Source organism: Ornithorhynchus anatinus, chromosome 20 (assembly GCF_004115215.2).
Source record: "Ornithorhynchus anatinus isolate Pmale09 chromosome 20, mOrnAna1.pri.v4, whole genome shotgun sequence".
In the NCBI taxonomy this organism is placed as follows: domain Eukaryota; kingdom Metazoa; phylum Chordata; class Mammalia; order Monotremata; family Ornithorhynchidae; genus Ornithorhynchus; species Ornithorhynchus anatinus.
The window spans coordinates 27,988,965-28,011,161 of NC_041747.1; the positions used below are offsets into that span (position 1 = coordinate 27,988,965).

Below are 22,197 nucleotides of genomic sequence, written 5' to 3' on the forward strand. Positions count from 1 at the left end.
GTTTAAACTATTTCGAAGGTTGAGGAGGAGAGGAAGAGAGAGGCTTAGGCCAAAGTAAATACTGCAGCTTTATCTTGAAGTGAGAGATCTGTGACATTAAAATTAAACAGTGCTATCTGGAAAGAACTCTTAAAAAGCTTTAAACGAGTGTTATATAGAGGGATGACTGCACCGTTGGACGCATTAATCAAAACTATTTGATATGGGCAAATTTCTTGGTTTGGATGTTTTAGCCCTTTATTGCTAAGTGGTTTTTTTTGGTTTTTTTATGGTATTTGCTAAGCACTTACTGTGCGTCAAATACAGTTCTAAGTGCTGGGGTAGGTACAAATTAATTAGGTCAGACACGGTTCCTGTCCTGCGTGGGGTTCACAGTCCAGGTAGAGAAATAACGGGTATCCCCATTTTATAGTTGAGGAGAGTGAGGCACAGAGAAAGGCTTGGGTTCTAATGCCTCTTGTTGGCTGTGTGACCTTGGGCAAGTCACTTAACTTCTCTGTGCCTCAGTTACCACGTCTGGAAGATGGGGATTAAGATTGCGAGGCCCAGGTGGGACAGGGACTATGTTCAACCTGATTAGCCTGAATCAACCCCCTGCTTAGTACAGTGCCTGGCACATAGAAAGCGCTGAACAAATACCAACTTTTTTAAAAAAGAAGTTAAGTCACTTGCCCAAGGTCACACTGCAAGCAAGTGGCAGAGCTGGAATTAGAACCCAGGTCTCTGCTCTCTCCACCTGGCCATGCTGCTTATCCAGGGGGTTCTCGGGGCAGTCAAGGGATCCAGGACAACGGAGTGTCCCGCTGAGCTTCCTTGGGGGCCAGACGAGGTCAGATTTGCAGCCCCGAGCATCCCTCTCTCCCCCCGCACCCAAGAACAGCCACGCCCGCACAAACAACCCCACCCTTCTGCCCCCCAAAGAATTTCAGCCCTTCTGGGCCCCTTTGGCTAAGTCTCAATCCCTCCTTAATTTCCCAATTTGGATGTGGAAATGCAGTGTTTACGTCTGCCGTCGATTGTGACTTTCAGTTTGGGGAAAAACTTGGCTAAGGAGCCCTTCATTTTCTCTCGAGTACAAGTTATGCAATGTCTAGGGAGCTCTGGGGATGTTGTGTGGGGTGGGTTTAGTTTTTAATATTCTTTTATCAAATAGCATAGTTCCTTCTGGTGAACTCATTTCGTTTAGCCTGGGCTCTTGACTAAATAAAGCCCTTTCCCCTACCCAGACATCTGCCTGAGAAAATCAAGGATGACCAACAGCTGAAAAACATGAGCGGGCAGTGGTTCTACGAAGCCAAGTCGAAGCGACACAGAGATAAAATACATGGAGCAGATATCATCAGAGCATCCATCAGGAAGAAGAAATCCCAAACCATCGGTAAGCTTGTTGTTCTGAGGCCTAGATGCATTTTTAGGTTCTTGACGGACAGGGAAGCTCGCAGCCGTTTATCTGCTGGGCGGCCTTGGGGAAGTCGCCTAACTTTTCTGTGCCTCACTTTCCTTATCTGTAAAATGGGGATTCAGTGCCTGTTCTCCCTCCTCCCTAGACCGCGAGCCCCGTGTTGAACAGGAACTGTGTCTGCCCGGGTTATTCTGTTTCTATCCCAGCGCTTAGAGTGCTGGGTATATTATGAGAGCTTAAGACCATGGTGATGACGATATATTACAAAATTATTAACCTATATTAATGTCTGCTTTCCCTTCTAGACTGTAAGCTCAGTATAGGCAGGGGATATTTCTACCAACTCTGTTGTAGATAAGCTCTCAGTTCAGTGTCCTGTACATATAAGCGCTCAGTACGTACCGATCATTGGTCTTGATCTGGATCATTGTGAAAATCTGAATTTAATCTCGTGCTGAGGTATCTGTGGAACCTGCGAGACGCCGCATGGCCTTGAGAAGCACCGTGGCCTAGTGGAAAGATCATGGGCCTGGGAGTCGGAAGGATCTGGGTTCCGATTCCGGCTCCGCCACTCGTCTGCTGTGTGATCTTGGTCAAGTCTCTTCGCTTCTCTCTGCCTCAGTTACCTCACTTTTAAAAAGGGGATTAAGACTGTGAGCCCCATGTGGGAGAGGGACTCTGTCCAACCTGATTAGCTTCCCCAGCACTTAGGACAGTGGCTGGCGTTTAGTAAGTGCTTAACAAATTCCATAAAAAACGTATCGGCGGCTTCCGGGTAGATAGGTTCACGGAGACAGGCCTGTTGGCTGTCCACACTGGAGCCTGAGTTTGGGGTTTCTCGTCCGAGCAGGACCCCGGTGTTCCCGCCAGAGCCGCTGAGGGGATGCTAGCGGCGTCTTCATTCTCCGGGCATCTCACCCTCAGCCGACTAAGCCAGGATCCGATGCCGCGGCTGCGTGATTATCCCGGGGCCTATTTAAGTCTGTTACTTTGATTCCTCCCGAGCTCTTAGTACAGTGCTCTGCACCCAGTAAGCGCTCAATAAATACCACCGATTGGTCATCCTGAGATGCCCGGTCTTATCGGCTCTCAGTCTGCCCTGTTGATGACAGCCTAGAGGCCTGATCATTACACCCTTCTCAAACCTCAGTTTCTCCCTTTTTTTAAGGGTATTTGTTAAGCGCTTACCATGTGTCTAACACACACTTCTAAACTCTGGGGTAGGTGCAAGTTATTTATGTCTGATACAGACCTAATCCCACATGGGGCTTAGAGTCTAAGTAGGAGGGAGGCCAGACATTTAATCCCCATTTTACCGTGGAGGAAACTGAGACCCAGAGCAGTGAAGTAACTTGCCCAAGGTCCCACAGCAAACAGTTGGCAGAACAATGGACGGAGCCGCGTTTGGAACCCAGATCCCCCGGCTCCCGGGCCTGTGCTTTTTCCACTGGGCCGCGCTGCTTCTCCCCTGGGAAATGCTTGGAAAATGCTTTGAACTGCTCAGATGAAAGGACGGGAGAGGGTTAAGGTATCGTCGCCGGTCATTAATGATAGGTTTTCATTGTTGTCATCTTTGATCTTGTTTGATGTTTAACATGTGATGGGTGATAGGGCGGTGCCTGAGGGGGTGGGGAGGGAGGAAATGCTGTCTGCTCCACCCCACCACTCTACAGAGCATCCATGTGGATGAGGCCGGGCTGAATCTCACGCCTTAGTATCCGGTATTCACACGGGCCTAAGCCGGGCTGGATCTCACGCCTCGGTATCTGGTATTCACGGGCCGAACCACTGAACGCTCGAGGTGTAAGGCTGAGCTACAGACCTGTAAGCAATTTTAGGATTATAAACCACTGATCACTCGAGGCGAAAGCCTGAGCTGCAAATCTACAAGCAATTTTAGGATTATAAAACAGCGTCTGTCTCCCCTCAACAAGGGGAGACAAACTGTCAACGGGCTATGGAGAAAGCTCCTAGTCAAATCAGACGACCGTCCCCTCACACACCCACATTAAAAAAAAAACACACACACACACACATACACCCCACCCCTATGGGGACCCTGTGTTAGAGGACTAAATAAACTGATAATGGATTCAGGGGCTGGCTGGGAGGTAATGAAGGAGGTTGAAAACAAAACGGCCCCTCCTGCGAGGCCCAACGGGTGGGAGAAGGAGTTGTGGAATTCTCAGGTTTCTTTGGGAACCATCTGGCCAAGACCAGGTCCAGACGGTGATAAGATAGGGAGTCCCCTCCACGGGTCGTGAGAGGAGGGCGGAAGCGTGGCTCTTCACAATATGGCATAGAGGGGAGCCATGTTTGTCCCCCTCAAAGAGAGTAGAGGCACAGACCCGGGACTCACAGGAAGGAAGTCGGGGTCTCGGTCGAGAGGCGGCCATAGGTAGGGTGGCCAGTCAACCTGTTCTTTGCCCCTGTCGGTTCCACTGGGGAAACGGACACCTTCAGGGTCCGACATCACCAAAAGTTGCAGGAGAGCATCCTACAGAACGGGAGAGGGTGGGTGAGTTTTCGAAAGCAGCGTGGCGATGTCTGTCTCCCCCCTTCTAGACTGTGAGCCCGTTTTGGGTGGGGTTTCTCTCTGTTTGTTGCCGAATTGTACTTTCCAAACGCTTAGTACAGTGTTCTGCACACAGTAAGCGCTCAGTAAATACGACCGAATGAATGAAAAGAGCCTGGGCTCGGGCCTGGGACCTGGCTTCGAATGCCGGCTCTGCCATCGGGTCCCGCCGTCAGATATGGGGTAAGTTACTTACCTCGCTGAGCCTCAGTTTCCTCTTCTGTAAACTGGGACTAAAATACCTGCTCTCCCTCCCTCTTAGACTTGGAGAGACCCATGTGATATAGGACCCGAATCTAATCTCATAATCTTTGATCTATCCCAGCACTCAACACATGCTTGGTATACCTAGTAAGAGCTTAAATGGTATTATTATTATCAGGTGCCATCGAGTCGTTTCCTATTCGTAGCGACTCATTGGATATACTTTCTTCAGAACGTCCTGTCCTCTGCCATAATCTGAGCTTAATAAGCCCCATAATTATGTTTTAATGCCAAAAAAAATCTTTTAGGGAGTCATAAGTGAAATTTGATTGAGCATGTCACCAGAACCCAGCAGATTATATAAATTCAATATGGTGAAAGCAGGTTCTGTTAATTCTGCTGTACTGTACTCTCCCAAGCGCTTAGTACAGTGCTCTGCACATAGTAAGCACTCAATAAATACCACTGATTGATTTCAAAAGTCATATAAAGCACCTCCTCTTTGGCCCTAGACTTGTCTGCTTGCAGTTCAGAGCTTTAGGTTAGTCCCGAGTTTTCATTTTCTTAGGGAATGAAGTCCTACGGAGATGCTTGGTAGGGTTTTGGAGATGGAGCAGGCCAAGGTTTAGACATAAATTAGCTTGGATTTGCCGATTTCACCACAACGGTACAATAATTCTTCCTCCACATAGGTACCAAATTCCCAGGTCGCAGGGAGAAGTAAAGGCTACCACCCTCTTAGCCCAGCCACGAATAACTCCAGTTGGAATAGGGATTTGGGGAAGGATATCGCAGGACACGAATTCCTGACCTGGTTGTCGAGTTTAGGTGCCAAGGCATCTTCAGTGGTGTGTGTCTGTTGAGTGCGTCAGGGATATTTCTGGCTGCAGAAGTCCAGCCTGTCCATTACTTAGAGCTTCCCGGTGCCTTGTGCAAGAATTTTTAAACGCTTGCGTTTGCCCACTGGATGCATCAAAAGAAAAGTGTATATTATGGGCAGGCCGGAGCCAGCAGCTCTGAATTGGCAAGCCCAGGACCTCGATCTCCAGCCCCTTGTGGCGCAGGGACCGTGTTCGAATTCGCCTATTTTTATTCACCCCAACGCTCAGGGCAGCGTCCAGCACGAAGAGTCCAGCATCATTCCCCTAGCTGCTGCTGTTTTAAAAGGCTTCCGGGAGGTGTCTTGGAAGCCAAGTGAGGGAGCGGAGCGAGTAGAACCCAGCTTGGGAGTCAGGGCGACTGACAGATGGCCGTGAAATCTGAGTGACTGTATGGAGAAGTGGTCACCTATAAAAAATAAAAATAGGAATAGAAGAGCTGTTCTCCCTCCCCGCTAGACTGGGAACCCCACATGCACAGGGATTGTGTCCAACCTGATTAACTTGTACCTACTCCGGTGCTTAATACGGCACTTAATAATAATAGTATTTGGCACATAGTAAGTACCTAAACCACACTAGTATTATTTTGGGCCACCAAGGGTGTTTTCCATACTTGTCGCGGAAGGTTTATGCTGCAGGACGACAGTGCCCAGTCTTCGCTGAAATACCGCTCCCCGGGGGATGACCGTTCAACGTGGAAGGGGTCTTCCGTCACGTGCAGTGGATAGGGACAAAACAACTGTCCATTCCCTTCAGTTATTCACCGAGAAATCTGCGAGCGATGATAGAAGCCTTCTGTTCTCCCTGCCCGGGTTGTTTTAGATTGAAGTGCCACAAGTTTCAGGTAAAAATGTGTGAATGATGCAGTACGAGAGGGGAAAAACAAGGAGGCCGGCTCAACTTAACCCTCACTCTTACTTCATCCTGGAGCGTAAAATACATTCGTGATCATATTAATAGCAACACTGCCATGAATTTATTTTTCCTAAACTCTCTTATCGATCATCGGTGGAATCTGAGTGCCTATTGTGTGCCGAGCACTGTAGGGAGCACCTGGAAGAGTACAGTACAACGGAGTTGTTAGGCGCGGTCCCCGCCCACAACGAGCTTAGCGTCTAGATACTCTCATGTCGATCATCCGATTCGAAGGCCAATTTTAGAAGGCCTTATGGGTTGGTAGACATTGAGTATCCGGACATTGAGCTTCGACCATTCTGGTCTGGGGCAGGGGTAGTCTGTCTTACTCCAGATCTCAGGTTTGCGTGTTCAGATTACGTTGTGGCTCTTGGATCTCTCACTCACTGCTCAGACGGTGAGCCCCAAGCGGGACAGGGACTGGGCCTGACCTGATTTTCTTCGAACCTGCCCCAAGGTTTAACCCAGGGCTTGGCACACTGTGGTATTTAAGTGCTTACTAGCGTTTTTATTATTGTTCCTGGTTGGACCCCTCTTCCCACCTGGAATGCCCTCCCCTCTCTCTGTTTCTCCAGATCAGCCCCCACAAAAAAAGTCACCTCCTCCATTCAGTACGCCCTGATTAATCACCGCTTTCCCGTCATTCCGTCCTCTCGGCTATCTCATCTCTCTCGTGTACCGGTCTATTTGTGAATGATCGATTTATTTATCCTCTTGTGTATATTATTTATATCTATTCCCATGTTCTTTTAACTCCTGTTCTCTCATCGGTCGGACTGCTTGTCCCCCTCGTCCCCTTGGTACAGTGTTCTACCCACACGAAGGTCCCTGGTTTTAAGTTCTGTGGGGACATACCTTCATGGGGTCCATTTTTAAAAATGATTACGGTATTTGTTAAGTGCCTGCTGTGTGCCGGACACCAAACTAAGCGCTGGGGTAGGCACAAGCTAATCAGGTTGGACCCAGTCCCTGTCCCGCACGGGGCTCTCTGTCTTAATCCTCATTTTACAGATGAGGTAGCTGAGGCCCAGAGAAGTGACTTGCCCAAGATCGTACAGTAGAAAAGTGGGAGATCTGGGATTTGAACTCAGATCCTCCTGACTCCCAGGCCCACTAGGCCACGCTGCTTCCATGCCTCCTTGCCCTTCCCTGTGGGAGCCTAGTTCCAGAAAAGCATAAGGGAGGTGGGGTGAACTAAATCAATCCATCAATGGTACGGAGATCCCGGTGTGAGCTCACAGCGGCCGACTGGCCGGCGCTCGGTAGGTCACTGAAGCGACAACCTTGCTCACTCTGACGTTTCCTATTTCAGCCGAGCAGAGTCAGCACGGGACGGAGCGGACCAAGAAGAGCTGGGTGAATAACGTCCACAGAGACCTCTCCCTCCCGCCGGAGATCTGTGGTGCCATGGAGGAGCTGGAAAAAGTCGCGGACGCAGCAGCTCACCCCAACCCGAGGTGATGATGATGATGATGATGATGATGATGATGGCGTTTGTTAATGATAATGTTGGTATTTGTTAAGCGCTTACTATGTGCCGAGCACTGTTCTAAGCGCTGGGGTAGATACAGGGTCATCGGGTTGTCCCACGTGGGGCTCACAGTCTTCATCCCCATTTTACAGATGAGGTAACTGAGGCACAGAGAAGTGAAGTGACTTGCCCAAGGTCACACAGCCGACCTTACTATGTGCCAAGCGCTGTTCTAAGCTCACGGGCAGACGGAGCCGTCGTCCAACGGGCGGGAGGAAGTGGCCACAGCTCTCCCGGGGCTCGAGTAAGAGCCCTGGCTCTCAGCAGGCCATCGTAGCTACTTGCGTTCCGTGGGCTGCGTCCCGACTCCGCTCGGGGCAAGAGGGCGGGTGATTGGTGGGAGTAAGAATAACCTCGACGATGATGATCTGGCTAAGCGCCGAGTAGGGGCCAAACCCTGTTCCGAGCGCTGGGCTAGATGCAAGAGAACCAGCTCGGTCCAAGTTTCCACCCACCCGGGACTCCCAGTCTAAAAGGGAGGGGGAGCAGGGAGCCCCGCGATACAGAAGAGGACAGTGAAGCACAGAAAGGTTGAAATGACTTGCTCAAGGTCACCCAGCAGGCCAGTGTGACACCCTGATCATATCCCTCTAGACTGTAAGCTCCTGGTGGGCAGGGAATGTGTCCCAAGTCAATAAGTGGCCTCTAAGCTTCCCTTCCCTCCCGGTATCTCAGTTCCAAAGTAGAGGAAAGGCAGCCAGGAGAGAGCCCATCCCTGGACGAGGATTGCAGCCCAGGTGTCGGGGTTTAGTCCAAGTTTGGTTTCTGAATCTTCGAGCGTCCATAAGCCACCTTTGGGCGTCTGATCCTCCCTCTTTTTTATTTTATTTTATTTTTTTACAGGTAGCTGGGGGAGGATGGGAACGGAAATGAGATGGTGGGTGTGAAGCGCTTTGGTTGAGTGCGTGTGTGATGCTGTGCCATTTCAGGTTCATTATTACTATATTATTCTCCCGCGGCTACAAGCCAAGTCCACCGAGATGGGGGCGGGGGGTGAAGACGAGGAACCGAGACAAAGGAGTTCTTGTTGGTCTGGGACTTTGTGCTTGCTAGAGGCTGAGGGCTGGGTAAATACTTTCTGTTGCTTGTAATTACCCAGAGCTCTAGAGTGGCTTTTGTTGGCCACCCCACCCTCTTTCCTCCACCCCCTTCTTCTCACCTCCTTGAGCCACTTGCGATTGGTCTGGGATTCAGTTTCCTTAGAACTTGGCTAATAAACGCTCTAAACCTGCAGGAACTCAGGGCGCAGAATACGTTTGGAGCCCGGGGCCACTTGGAAGGTGAGGGCTGCCGAGTGACTCCGGAGCAGTGTTTTCTCAGCCGGAAATCGGGGCGCAGAGGGCGAGGGGGCCGCTGGCCCTTTGGCTGCAGGAGATGAGGGTTTGTGTGTCCCGGGGGACAGGGGAGGAGACGTGAGAAGGGGGAAGTGTCTTGGTGTCTCCCCATTACCCTGATCCTCACTGCAGGGCCTCTCCGGGGTTGTTGAGTTTGTTGGGCGAGTTAAAGGTTTTAGGTTTCACCTTGCCCAACCCCATTTTATGACCCCTTTGAGATCCATCTGTCAGCATGAGATCACCTGTGTTTGCCGAGCATCAGCTGATCAGAAAAGGCCTCCCCTTATCCCTCACCAGAGGCGACGCCAGCTGTTTGAAGTGACCACGTCGGCATCTGGGGCTTAACAACAATAATAATAATCGAGGTATTTGTTAAGCACTTGCTATGTGCCAGGCACTTACTAAGCCCTGGGGTAGATACAAGTTAATAAATTTGGACACCGCCCCTATCCCGCATAGAGCTCAGAGTCTTAATCTCCATTTTACAGGCGATTTGACTGAGGCACAGAGATGTGAAGTGACTGGCCCAAGGTCACACTGCAGGCAACACATTAGAACCCAGGCCCTTCTGACTCCCAGGCCTGCGCTCTATCCACTAGGACACGCGGCTTGCTTTCTTCTTCCTTCCTCTTTCCTCCCCACTTCCCTGCCTTTGGTAACATTAAGGACGTGTCGGCTCCCTACGGTTGGGCTTTTGCCAACCTGCAATCTGAGTGTCTTGTAGAGGCAAAGATTTTTAGTCAAGTTGCGGCTCTCCGTTCTCCAGTAAAGGCAAAACGGTGTCGAGAAAGAGAAGCTTGGGGGATCGGGGCCCTTTTTCTTTGAGTCTGCTGCGGCGGAGTATAAAGCCTCGTCTCTCGGCCGGGTTAACGGTTGTTTCTTTCGCAGTCTCACCGGATCGCATCCGATTTCGGGTGGATTAGACGTCCCTGAAGACGGCGCAAGCAAGACAGCTGTGTCGACGGGCAAGGTAGTTACAACTCAGACTTCCTTTCGGAGGCGTGCAGACCTAGCCCTGAAAATGCTTGAGTAGAGCGGTTCAATTAAGAGAGCAGGGTGGATATGGCCTGAGCTAATGTTTAGGGTACTGGAAAGTGTTTAATCTGTTCTTCTTCTACGGAACAGTGTTTCATCTCTTATTCTTTCGGTGAAAAGGCCGAGGTTTGTGTATGCCATTAGTGGGCCTATGCCATTATTTAGTTATTAATCATATTTATTGAACACTGTACTAACCCCTTAGGAGAATAGAGTGTAACAGTATAACAGACACATTCCCTGCCCATAGTGTGCTTAAAGTCTGGGGAGAGATGGACATTAATATAAATAAATTCTGGATATAATAATAATGTTATGTACTAGACACGATACTAAGCGCTGAAGTGAATACAAGCAAATCGAGTTGGACAAAGTTCCTGGGTGGGGCTCACATTCTCAATCCCCGTTTTACAGATAAGGCAACTGAGGCACAGAGAAGTGAAGTGACTTGCCCGAGACAGTAGACAAGTGGCGGAACCCGAATTAGAACCCATAACCTTCTGACTGCCAAGCCCGAGCTCTATCCACTGTGTCATGCTGTGCTGTGGGACTAAGGAAGGGGTGGATATTTGTGAATATTAATGTTAATGTCTATCTCCCCCCATACTGTAAGCTGGCTGGAAGCAGGGAACATGTCTGCCTACTCTGATGTACTGTACTCTCCCAAGTGCTTAATACAGTGCTCTGCACATAGTAAGTGCTCAATACATAACATTGATTGATAGGGTGTCACCCCTAACACTGTACAGCCGTTTCCACCTCGGATATAAATGTAATAAACACTATTTTTCTTTCCCAGCCCAGGAAGAATCCATTTAATAGCTCCAGCGTTCCAGAGAATAATTTATACATCCAAACCAAAAGCGAACAGTCAGGAAGCGGAACAACTGGTTTCCCTCGCACATCAAAAGAGGGTAAATATTTTTTTTTTTGGGGGGGGGGGGTTACATATTTTTATTCGTGCTAAACTCTAGACTACAGGGAAATTGGTGGGCTTCTATTGCAAAATATAACTTCCAGGAGAAAGTCGGGATTTCATCATGATCCATCTGTCTGAGCCATCTGGTCACTATAATCCAGATCTGGAAAATCCCAAAGCTCATGAATTGTCCCGTTCCGTCCATCACTGACTGCCGGATTTGTGATTTAGTGCTGCCTGTCCAGTGCTGCTTTGGCTCCATCAGAGAAAGGAGAGATTAGACCACTTGTCCCCCGCCAAACCCCCGTTAACTCCTTGCCACCCACCCCCAGTCATCCCAGTTGGCTTTGGGGATGGTATTTGTTAAGTGCTTACTACGCACCGTTCTAAGCACTGAGGCAGATAGAGAGTAATCAGGTTGGACACAGTCCCCGTCCCACACTGGGCTCACCATCTTAATCCCCATTTTGCAGATGAGGAAATTGAGGCGCCCAGAAGTGAAGTGACTTACTCAAGGTCACACAGCAGATAAGTGGTGAAGCTGGGATTAGCACCCAGATCCTTGTGACTCCCAGCCCTGGCCGTGCTCCTTCCCCCGCCGAATACTTCCACGCACTTCTTCCCCCAAGCGTTTCCGTCAGCCTGGATTATCCGGGGGAGAAACGGAATGGTCTATGGGGCTACTGGCTAGGAAGTACGACTTTTTGCCCGTCCTGCTTTTCCTAACTCGGCCTGGTTCTCAGAATGGAGCCAGGGAGGTTAGCTGCTTATTTAGTTGCCCCGGAAGAAGGGGAGATGGGTTGAGAACGGGGCAGTAATAAATTTCTTCCTCGAATAAATAAATTTCTTCCTCGAATAAATTCCCCAAGGCACATGGCCCCTTAGGACTTTGTAGCAAAAGCATAGCTGAGTGTTTTATTAATAATATTAATAATAATAAAGAGAGGAAGAAGAACCTCGGTGTTAGGCACTTAGGATGTGCAAGTCCTCTACCCACCGCTTAGAACAGTGCTTTGCACATAGTTAAGCGCTTAACAAATGCCATTATTATTATGATGATGATTTCTAAGCACTGGCATAAATGTAAAGTAATCAGGACAGAGCCGGTCCCTGCCCCACATGAGACTCACAGTCTCAAGGGGAGGGAGAACAGGTATTTGACCCCCGTTTTACAGTTTAGGAAACTAGGGCCCAGAGAAGTTAAGTAACTTGCCCAAGGTCATACGGCAGGCAAGTGGGAGACGTGGGATTAGAACCCAGGTCCTCTGGCTCCCGGGCCCGTCATCTTTCTGCCGGGCCGTGCTGCTTTCCTGCTGATCTGGAGAGAGGTTTTGAAATTTTGTTTCTCTTTCCTGCTGAAGAATTTCCGCTGTTTAATGAAGGTTTTTCCTGGGCTCTAGCCTTCTGCCGCATGCTCTCTCCGCTTTGTCCTTTAAATCAAGATCCTTGACGTTTTTTTTATTGAGTGCACGTTGTCTTCGGTAAATGTCTCCGAGTTTTCCGTCTTCCTTTTGCTGGCTGCGCTGAACGTTTGTCTTTGCCTCTCCCCAATTTTTCTCCCAGCTGTTCCGAACCCTTCCAAGGAATCCTTTTCCTCCCCAAAGCCTCCCTGGCAGTGGCAGATTCCTCCGGACACCGAGGGTAGCCCCCCAGCCCAGCCTCCAATCCCCAAACCCAGAAGAGCGTTCTCCAACGTCCCAGAACAACGCCTGGAGGACGAACCGCCTTTCCCTAAATCCGGACGAAGGGCCGAGCCGGGGAACAGCCGCTTCCCCCCCCGGGGCATCCTGAAGCGCAACTCGAGCACCAGCTCCACCGATTCCGAGGTGACCCGCGGGAATCCCAACTCAGAGTCCAAAGGCAAGAACCCGCCCCCCTCTCTCACCATCCCCGAAGGCATTTTGGAGAGGGACCCTTCGGCAGAAGAGGAGGACTCTTCCCACAGCGTGCTGGAACCGCTGAAGCACGTGCGATTCTCGGCAGTCCAAGAAGAACTTCCTCAGCATCCCGACCTCTGTCACGGGAAGGAAATGGGAGCGGTCGCTTTATTAGAGTCTCTAAAGGCTGAGGCCCAGTCGGAAGACGCTTATGTCGGCTTGGAGGAGGATACTGAGTTCTACAGTCACCGAAAACCATTCCGGACCCCTCGGCCGACTTCCGGGCCAACCGCGACGGACGCTAACTCGCCCGAACGAAACCCGCCGGCTTCGGAGCGGTACGGGATGAACGGGCCCTGCCCGGCCGCTGAGCAGATCTCGGACCGGGTGGCGGGTCCCCGTTTGGAAGGCTTAAGCCCGAGGTTGTCGTCCAGAGAGCTCCCGGCTGACGTTCGGGGGGAGCCCAGAGCCAGGCCCTCCTCCAAATCAAGCCCGGAATTCGAGTCATCCCAAAATCCCGTGGGTAAGAGAGGGGTTGAAATTCCCATTAGCGGATGGGGGAAAAGAGCCAGTGTGTCGATAGACGGTATTTTATTGAGCGCTTACGGTGGGCAGGGCTGTGTACTAAGCTGTTTGACGGGCGCTGCGTGCTTCAGAACAGCTGGCCCGGGTTCAGATGTTCCCCTGTCATGGGGGGACGGTTGCCCCCCTCTCCCATTCCAGTGAGTGCAATATCCCGGAACCGCTGCTGAGCGTAGAGTGTTTTTCCAGCCCCCCCCCATCCTCGCTCCAGAGCTGCTGTGTCCCCCCCCCCAGGTCCCTCTTCACACAGACACCACTTCCAACTCCGGTAGGCGAAGCAGCGCGGCCTCATGGAAAGGCCCGGGAGTCGGAGGACCTGGGTTCTAATCCTGGCTCTGCCACTTCTATGCCGGGCAAGTCACTTCACTTCTCTGTGCCGAAGTTCCCCCATCTGTCACATGGGGATTAAAACTGTGAGGCCCCAAGTGGGGCAGGGACTGCGTCCACCCTGATTAGCTTCTGTCTGCCTCAGCGCTTAGTACAGTGCCTGGCACATAGTAAGCGCTTAAAAAATGCCACTGAAAAAACCAACTCGTTAGCCTCAACTGGAAAATGGGGATTAATACTATGAGTCCCAAGTGGGACGTGGACTGCTTAGCTTGTATCTACCCCGGTGCTTAATACAGTGCCCGGCACATAGTAAGCACTTAACTGATACTAGAAAAAAGGTAGGGCAAGCCTGAGGCCTTTTCCAATTTTCAATTTTACAGCGACCGCCCCCACAGAGTGCCCTGAGGTGCTGGTTCCTGAAGCCAGACGGGCAGCCAGAGGGATTGACCCCCAGGCAGTTTTCTTTGATTCCCTTATCCTTAAAATACCTTTGACCAAACTCTCCTCTGAATTCCCCCATCAGATAATGTCATCAGCCTTGCCCGGTGATTTCCCAATCATCGCCTCCCTGGGACATGCTACCTGGCCCCTAATATTTCCACGGTGGATTTCGAGGGGACCCCAAACTTACCTAAATCTCTCTGAGCCGCTCCAAACCTGGATCTCTGTAAGACTAACGCTACTAGCCATTAATGAGTTGCAGTGATCCAGAAGATTCACGGATTCCCCCTGCAACCAAATAAAGATTCCAGAGCTTCGGGGAATAAGTAATAAAAACACTCCAGGAAAATAATCTAATATTAAGGAATTTGGGCTGGGGCTTTTGAAGTTTAAATTGCTCTCGGCCTTTCCTGGAAACCCAAGTCAGCAAATATTCCCAACTCCCCTTCCCTGCTTAATGTGGTGCTTGGTAGGGATTCAATCTGGCCCTTATCCTTGATGGTTCCATTTTAATAATCCTGATTTTTCTTAGGGATTTTGCCCCTAAAGAAAGAATGATTGAAACCATCCAAACGGTGACTCCCACCTCTCCAGGATAGAGGGTTTTAATGTGCCCACACATAATCAATCGATCAAATGTATTTATTGAGCACCTACTGTGTGCAGAGCACTGTACTAAATGCTTGGGAGAGTACAATATAACAGAGTTGGTCGACACATTCCCTTCCCCCAGTGAGTTTACAGTCTAGAGAGGGAGATATTAATATAAACAAATTAATGGATATTTACCTAAGTGCTGTGGGACCGAGGGAGGGGTGAATAAAGGGTGCAAAAATCCAAGCACGAGGGAGTGGGGGAAGAGGAAATGAGGACTTAGTCGGGGATGAGGAAGTTACCTGATAAAGGATACGATGGCTCTCCTTTGAGAAAAGCGTTTTATGTTCCAGCCTGGCAGCCGGGTCCCCCCGAGTCCGCTCCTCCTCGGATTCCTGAGTTCCCCCGGGCGGAGCGTCAGCAAGGTAAGCGCGTTCTTAAGAAGGGACGAAATGCTAAGCCGCCCTCCCAGCCTGAGAAATATGCCATTGAGTTCGCCAAGGCCACTGACCATTCCATATCTAAGGTATTAGACTGGTTTAGCAGAAGTTCTCCTTCTGGCGAGACGAGCCCGCCTCCCGACGACCACCAGGGAGGAGAGTACCCGGGACAGCCACCCCCCAAGCCACCGAGAGTTGGCATCTTTGCTGAAGAAAAGCCCAGGCCAGACCCAGGTGACTTCAGTCCGGCACTTTCCACTCCCAGCAGACCAAAGCCCGGGAAAGGAGAGTATCCGTCTCAGCGGTGGGGAGAAGGGCTGCCTTTCGGAAACGGGAAAAGTGGCGACGGAGCCGTCCCCGGACCCTATCTTATTCTTCTGCCCAGAGATGGCGACTCGAAAGGAGGTCGGAAGTCACCACCTCCCAGGAGCTATAATCCAGATCAAGGAAGTAAGCCTGCGAAATCGAGCCGAGAGCCACCGTGGGTTGGTCAGAGTCCAGGATGGTGCGGGGAAGTCTATCCCAGCTCCTTCGACCGTGCCTTCGGTCAGTCACGTGGAACCCGTGTTCCCCAAGGATCGGGGGCCCGAGGCCGCCGGCCTTCTGTGCCGGATGAGGTGACTGGCTGGTATAGGGAAGAACATCTTATCGGGAGAACGCCCAACTCCAGAGTGAGTTTTGGCCCGTCGGAGATCACTGCGTTGAAAGACGAGGCGCAAGTCCGAAGTAAGAGAAAGGAAGCTACTGACCCGCTACAATTTCTCTCGGGGCGAGAGGTTGCTGGGTTCCCAACCGCGGCAGGCGATAGCAAATCTGGGGCGAGAGAACCGACTTCTCTTCCTCGGGGTGGACATGAAGGCCCACTAAGTCCTCGGGAGAAGCCGACCGTCCACCCATCACAGATAGCCGATCTGCGACCTGAGAGCCCCACTCAGGCCACAGAGAAATGCAGTCGAGTAAGTGATCTGAAATCCTTCTGGGAAGGAGAGAAAGCCTCTGTTGCTGCTTCTACTCCACTGGCGGGCAAGGACCCCCAGCCTTTGGGAAGACAATTGTCGGCCCCGCCAGAAGGGAGCAGGCCTAGGACGTCTGCCGGGGGGCCCTGGCCTGAAGACCGAAGCCGATACAGCCTTCCCACTGCTCGCTGGGTGGACCTAGGCCACGGCAGTCAGTTTCCTGACACCTGTAGTGTTGAAAATGAAGGACTAAATCCAGAAATCACAGGCCTATCCAAAGTGTATCCCTCCAGTGGAGCTCCTGAGAAAACGCCTCATCCTGGGAGGAGGACTAGGGAACCTGGAAGACGTTCCGAAGCGGATGGCTTCCGGGCCAGAAGCGGCATCGCTCCCTCGGCCTTGGAAAACGATGCTCCAGAGGACCGGAGCGAAGGGGGTTCCCTTTTGGAAAAAGGCAGGCTGCCTGTTTCCCGGGAAAGTTCCGGCTTGAGCTCTGGACCCTCAGGGGAAAGGACGGATGAGGATTCATTGGAGCGGGCTTCCCATCGGTCGAATTTTGAGAGCTTGAAAGCCTTTTGGGGCCAGGGAGCGAACGCAAACGAGAAAACCCAGGTTACGGCCGACCCCGCTCATCCAAGTAGGGGTTATTTGGGCTCCCGCCCGCAAACCAGAGAGTTCAGTGACATTCGTCTGACAGAGTCTCCCAGAGGACAAAATGGACGGATGCCCCAAGGGGAAATAAAAATGAACTCCAAGTTTGTCCTTCAGCCCCTCTCTGCTGAAAGCGAGTTGGAACCACCCAGGTGTTTCCTTCGGGATTCGACCATAACAGATATGGCTCCAAAGCGAGATGGGGAAAGATCCCAAGCGCCAGGGTTCAAGGAGAAGAGAGAGGTCCCAGAGCAAGAATTTTTGGTGAAAACAGTCATCTCTCCTAAAGAACCCAACCACATCTTTAACGAGGCCTTGAGAGCCCTGCTTTCGGGAATCTCGCTGTCGCCACCCCAAGCAGCTGGTGACGGAGGTAGCCGAGGAAAAGCGTTCGGGCCACGGGAGCAGCGGAGTTCTCCGAGACGTGTGGGGTGCCTGAGAGAGACCGTTCGTAGAGATGTGGAGGAGAAGGAGGCTGTGGAAGAGAGTGTGGAGAGAGCTGTAGCCCCACCCGCTGCCAAGTCTGCAACCTTTAGTGCCGGTTTGGAGAAGTTGTGGAAGGAAGCCTCTGGAATGCCCACCTCCTCCCAGCAGGCCTGGTGGGGAACGACTCACCCGGAGCCGGCTTCTCGGAGGAGGTGGTTTGAAAACTGTATGGAGCCAAGTCGAGACAACCCGGCTGCGGGGGGTGAGAAAGGGCCACCCTCTCACGGGGTAGAAGACACCCTGGGAGAAACAGCTAAGCCTCTGCAAGCTGACCGGGCTGAGTTCCGGGCAAGCGCGGAGAAGCTGCTCGAGGGCATTTCCGTCACTTCCTCCCCCGGTCTCGGGATGAAGACTTTATTCCAGGAAGAGCCCAGGGCTTCCCAGCGGCTAGCGTCTTCCAACCTGCTTGTTTCTGACCCTCTAGAGACGAGGGCGCCTCCTCGAAGGGCAATTTCTGAGGCTGTAGAAGAGACGGTTCTTCCCTCCAGAGCCGAGTTGCGTGATTTCAACGCCAGATTGGGAAGACCCATCGAGGGAGGCCGGGGTGTCTCTGGGAACGAAAGCCATGAACCGGAAGAGACTTCTCGAGAACTGCCACTGAGGACTCATAAAGGGAACGACCCGACTCCTAGTCCCGGTGCCCCTCCGGAGAGAGAGGTCCCTTGGGCGTTACCTGAATTACTTATCAGGGCCCGGCGAAGCAAGGGCTTTCCAGAGGGAGTAAAGGAAACAGTGGAGAAGTCCGTAGCCCCGTCCAAAGTGGAGCATTCCCTCAGGACCGATTTAGAGAAGCTCCTGAAAGAGGCAACTGACTCTCCTCATCCTCCGCCCACGGGGACTGTGCGGCAGGAATTTTTTGACCACGTTGCTGCCCAATCAGAGCAGGGAAGGGAGTCTGGGAAAGTGGAGGTGGAGGGAAAGGTCTTGACACTAGCAGAGAAGGACAGAGGTGTGGAGTTGGTTGGAGGTGAACCTGGGGTGGGTGACAGAAGAGGTCCCTCTGCCCTAGAAGGCAGCAGGCAGGACCCTGGGACCCCTCACCTTGGGACGGCTCCCCCTAAGACGCCGCAGTTTGAGGCGGGAGCTGGTGAAATTCTAAGTGGGACACCGAGCCCGAATTTGAGGGACCGTGAAAATAAGGCCAAAAGAGGAGAGGGAGTTCAAGTTAGGGAAGAGCTACTGGAAGGAAGTGGTCCAGCCAGTGTCCCTGTGAGCTGTGAAAAAAGGGAGAGAGTAAATAAGAGGGAAATGATTCTGACATCTCCGGTTGAAGAAGGAAAAGAAAAGGATGGAGAGGAGGAGGAGGAAGAAGAGGAGAAGGAGGAGGAAGAAGAGGAGGAGGAGGAAGAAGAGGAGAAGGAGGAGGAAGAAGAGGAGGTTGAGGAGGAAGAGGAGAAGGATGAGGGAGAAGTGGAGGAGGGTCAGGAGGAAGAGGGGGAGGAGGAGGAAGGGGAAGAAGAGGAAGCAGCAAGCTGCTCTGACTCAGGTTTTTCAGCTAGCTGCTTGAACTCCACTCCAGAAAACCGGATACGTCCTTCCCGTGAGCATTTTGAGTTTATACAATCCATGTTTTAAGTGGTTTGAATCAATAAGATATCGATTTGTGAAAGGCTGAGTAAGGAGTGATAGGCTAAGATTATATAGTTTCATTTTCCCTCCCCAAAATGGCATTATATTTTAGTGATAGTTATGAAATTTCCCCCGTAATGCCAAACTCGCTAGACTTTTCCCCTAACTTTTGGGATGTGTGGAAGAAAGTTCGATCGTATGGTGCTTTTTTTTTTTTTTTTGGATGAACTTCACTGGTAGCCAGGTGTGGGGGCGAGATTGTTAGACTGTTGTGTCACCCGTGAGAAACCTGATACACCCAGCCCTCCCATAATGTAAGGGCTTGCCAAACCCTTTGTAGGGAAACTCGGTGTAGCACTCCCCGCCCCATCCCAACACCACACACCACCCCCAACACCCCCCTCTCACCCCCAATTTTTCCAATACCACAGCAGACCGGATCACGCCGAAAGAACGTTGCTTCCCGCATCAGTCGGGAGTAGTTGCCGAGCTCTCACGGTATTCAGAGAGCTGTTCTAAGTACTTGGGAGCATCCAGTAAAGTAACGGATGCGGTGTTTTCGGCCAGGAGCTTATAGTTTAAAGACAGGCACGGCCTGAAGACGCTCTGTGAAAGTACTGATCCGGGCTGGGTTTAAACCCTGCAGTTTAGTAGTATTTATTGAGCACCCCCTTGGTGTGGAGCCCTGTACTAAGAGTGTTTTTTGGATGGCATTTTTAAGCCACTCTCTCATTTTGCCTTACGTGAGCCTCATTTTTGTTTTTTCAAAGACAAGTTTTCATTTGGTTCATCAAGAGGGCAGCGTTCACCTGATTTTTCTCGCAACAGGTTCAGAAGAAGAGTCAAATCCCGTTTTGAAGGCTTTGAAAAGGAATGCTGATAGGAAAGTGCCTTCCAAAAGTCTAGAGGACATTTCGTCAGACCCACCAAGTGAGAATCAAGCTTGCCTGCCGCCTGTGCCCCTGACTTGAGCTTGAAAAACCGCTTCCGTGCTATGCCCCGGCCCCTCCGCATGGAGTTTGGTTCCCGAACTCCAGCTCTGGGTTTGGCAGGCCACTTCCCCTAACCGAGCACGCTAGCAGACCCTCCAGCCCCACTTCCTCGAGCAGGCTCGCTCCTCGAGGATCTGCACCAGGTCTCTTTTTCCGGGATTCCGTGGCCAGTTCTTTGGTCGTGGCGCCCTCGGAAACGGGGCCTCTGGTTTCGCTCGCGGCTTCAGCCACGGCGACGGGGATGTTTTCAGGCCACGCAAGACGCGTGGGGCGGTCGCGGGAGCTAGCCGGATTTTGCAGAACGTAGTAAGGGCTCGATCGTTGTCCGCGCAAAGCTCGTTTCTAACCTTCCCCTGCCGTGCTTCCCTGGACTAATCTCTCTTCTACCCACGCATCTCGGTGGCAGGGACTCTATCAGTCAGTCAGTTGTATTTATTGGGCACTTACTATGTGCAGAGCGCTGTACTTGGGAGAGTACAGTATAATACAACAGGGTTGGCAAAAATCTCTAGTGTGGGCCTGTCTTAGCCAGGGCAGATTGGATTTCCCAAAGGGGATATGGGAAGCTGGGTGGTTTGTGGGTTTTGTTTTTTTAATCCTTCTTTATTCAAAAGGAACAGAAAGCACCCAAGTTCATTGGATGCTGCTCGCGCCCTGCTTGGAAATATCCCAGCTTCACTGAGAATCCTTTCTCCTTCCACCAAGCCAGAAGCCCCAAACCTGCCCCTTCTGTCCGACTGAAGCACCGGTAGAATAAGCCAGGGTCAGTGACAAGCTCTGAAGATCTGGTTAGATCCGGTGAGCTACAAGTTGAGGTGAACATGAAGGTCAGGATGGGAGTTTGTTTTTCGTGGTATTTGTTAAGCGCTCACTGTTGTCGAGCGCTCTTCTAAGCCCTGGGGAAGCTCCACGTGGGGCTCAGTCTAAGTAATAATAACAATAATTGTGATATTGGTTAAGCGCTTACTATGTGCCAAGCACTGTTCTGAACACTGGGGTATCAGATTGGATACACGTCCCACGTGGGACTCACAGTCTTAATCCCTGTTTTACAGATGACGTAACTGAGGCCCAGAGAAGTTAAGCGACCCGCCCAAGGTCAAACAGCAGACTCGGGGTAGAACTCCGACTCCCAGGCCCGAGCTCTTTCCACTAGGCCGCACTGCTCCCCTCACTTTACAGTTAAGGAGACTAAGGCATCCAAGTGACCTGCCCGAGGCCACACAGCAGGGAGGTGGCAGAGCCGGGATTTGGAACCTTTCCGCTAGACCAGGCGGCTAAATGCCGTTACATTTAGCTGCCCCTCGGTCCTGGGGCTGTTTGCCTTCTGGAGGCTGGAGAGATGCCGGGATTTTCAGAGTTAAAAAAAAAAAAAAAAAAAGAACCTTCCAGTATTCCCTCACGCAGCATTTAAAATCCCCATACCCACACTCTCGGCGGCTGCCAACCTTCCATTAGCAGCCGGTGCCCGGCTCCATCCCTGCCCTCGGCTGGCTCTCCCCAGCGGCCTCCCGGAGGAGGTGTCTAAGGATGATGCATTCCCATCAATATTTGCTAATAGACCGTGGGCGTAGGGAGGTGTTCATCCCGACCGAGCAGGGCTTTTAATCCCTTGGAGAAGGTAGGCGTCTCTGCACTGGGCTTTCTGCTCCCGGCCGCCGCTGCTGCTGTGCCATCGAGCGCTTGGGACGACCTCTCCGGCTCCGGAGGTCATCGTGCTGCCGGGCACCGATGCGGATTGCGTCGGCCCGGAAACGGGAGCTCCTTGTCTCGCCCTGGCTCAAGCGGGTGGCCCCGGCAGAAAATATCTGGAGGAAGACACCTCTCCCGTTCGGTCTTCTCTTCGGCCGTCACCCGGGGATGCTTCTCCGCCCTTTGTTTCCTAACTCCCGTGGCTTCCCGTGAAAACTCCTGTCGTTTATCTCCGGGCAGCCGGCTCATTAACCGTCTGTAACTTTCTCCTGCACAGATCCAGCCAGAGTAGATATTCCAAAAGAAGAATTAGTTCGTAGTGCCGAAGATGGTAAATATCTCCTCTCCGCCTGCATGTCTTGGGATCGGGGGGGGGGGGGGGGGCGTTCCAGTTTCCAGGGTGGGCCGGCTGTTTGGCAGGTTCGAGGTTCGGATCGGCGCCGGGTCGGAGATCCGGTATTGGGCTGGGGATGCTTCGGATGCGAACGTAGAACTGCTTTGTGTCGCTGATGCCCCCACCGCTGGGCTCGGTGAGGGAATCGGTACGTGACTCGACATGGAAGAGGTTTCTGTTATTACCCTGTTGGCCCTCTTCTTGACCCCGGTGAATTCAGAGATTCTCTTTGGGGACTGAATTCCCAGGTCCGGGCTCTTGCGATCAGGAGATGGATTCGGTCTCTTAGTATCCGGGACCTTCCTATTCATTCCTGTCCCTCGGAAGGTGGTTCAGGGTCAAGTGTCAAGTTAAAAGGAAGGCCGTTTCTCAGTAAGGCTCTCCCGCTTTAGTCTAA

The 22,197-nt window shown here is 51.7% G+C and overlaps 1 protein-coding gene across 4 annotated transcripts in view; it reads left to right on the forward strand.

Moving 5' to 3' along the window:
- SYTL2 (synaptotagmin like 2) overlaps positions 1 to 22,197 on the forward strand; it is a 55,897-nt gene that overhangs the window by 13,686 nt on the left and 20,014 nt on the right. For 3 of the 4 annotated variants that reach the window (XM_029047984.2, XM_029047986.2, XM_029047985.2), the window contains exons 3-10: positions 1,227 to 1,378; positions 7,290 to 7,434; positions 9,731 to 9,812; positions 10,677 to 10,791; positions 12,360 to 13,196; positions 14,974 to 15,045; positions 19,551 to 19,652; positions 21,684 to 21,737. In XM_029047984.2, the coding sequence (XP_028903817.1) occupies positions 1,227 to 1,378; positions 7,290 to 7,434; positions 9,731 to 9,812; positions 10,677 to 10,791; positions 12,360 to 13,196; positions 14,974 to 15,045; positions 19,551 to 19,652; positions 21,684 to 21,737 (1,559 nt within the window). Of the gene's footprint in view, positions 1 to 1,226; positions 1,379 to 7,289; positions 7,435 to 9,730; positions 9,813 to 10,676; positions 10,792 to 12,359; positions 13,197 to 14,973; positions 15,046 to 19,550; positions 19,653 to 21,093; positions 21,738 to 22,197 lie in introns of those variants that run through there. The other variant, XM_007666792.4, reaches the window with a different exon arrangement.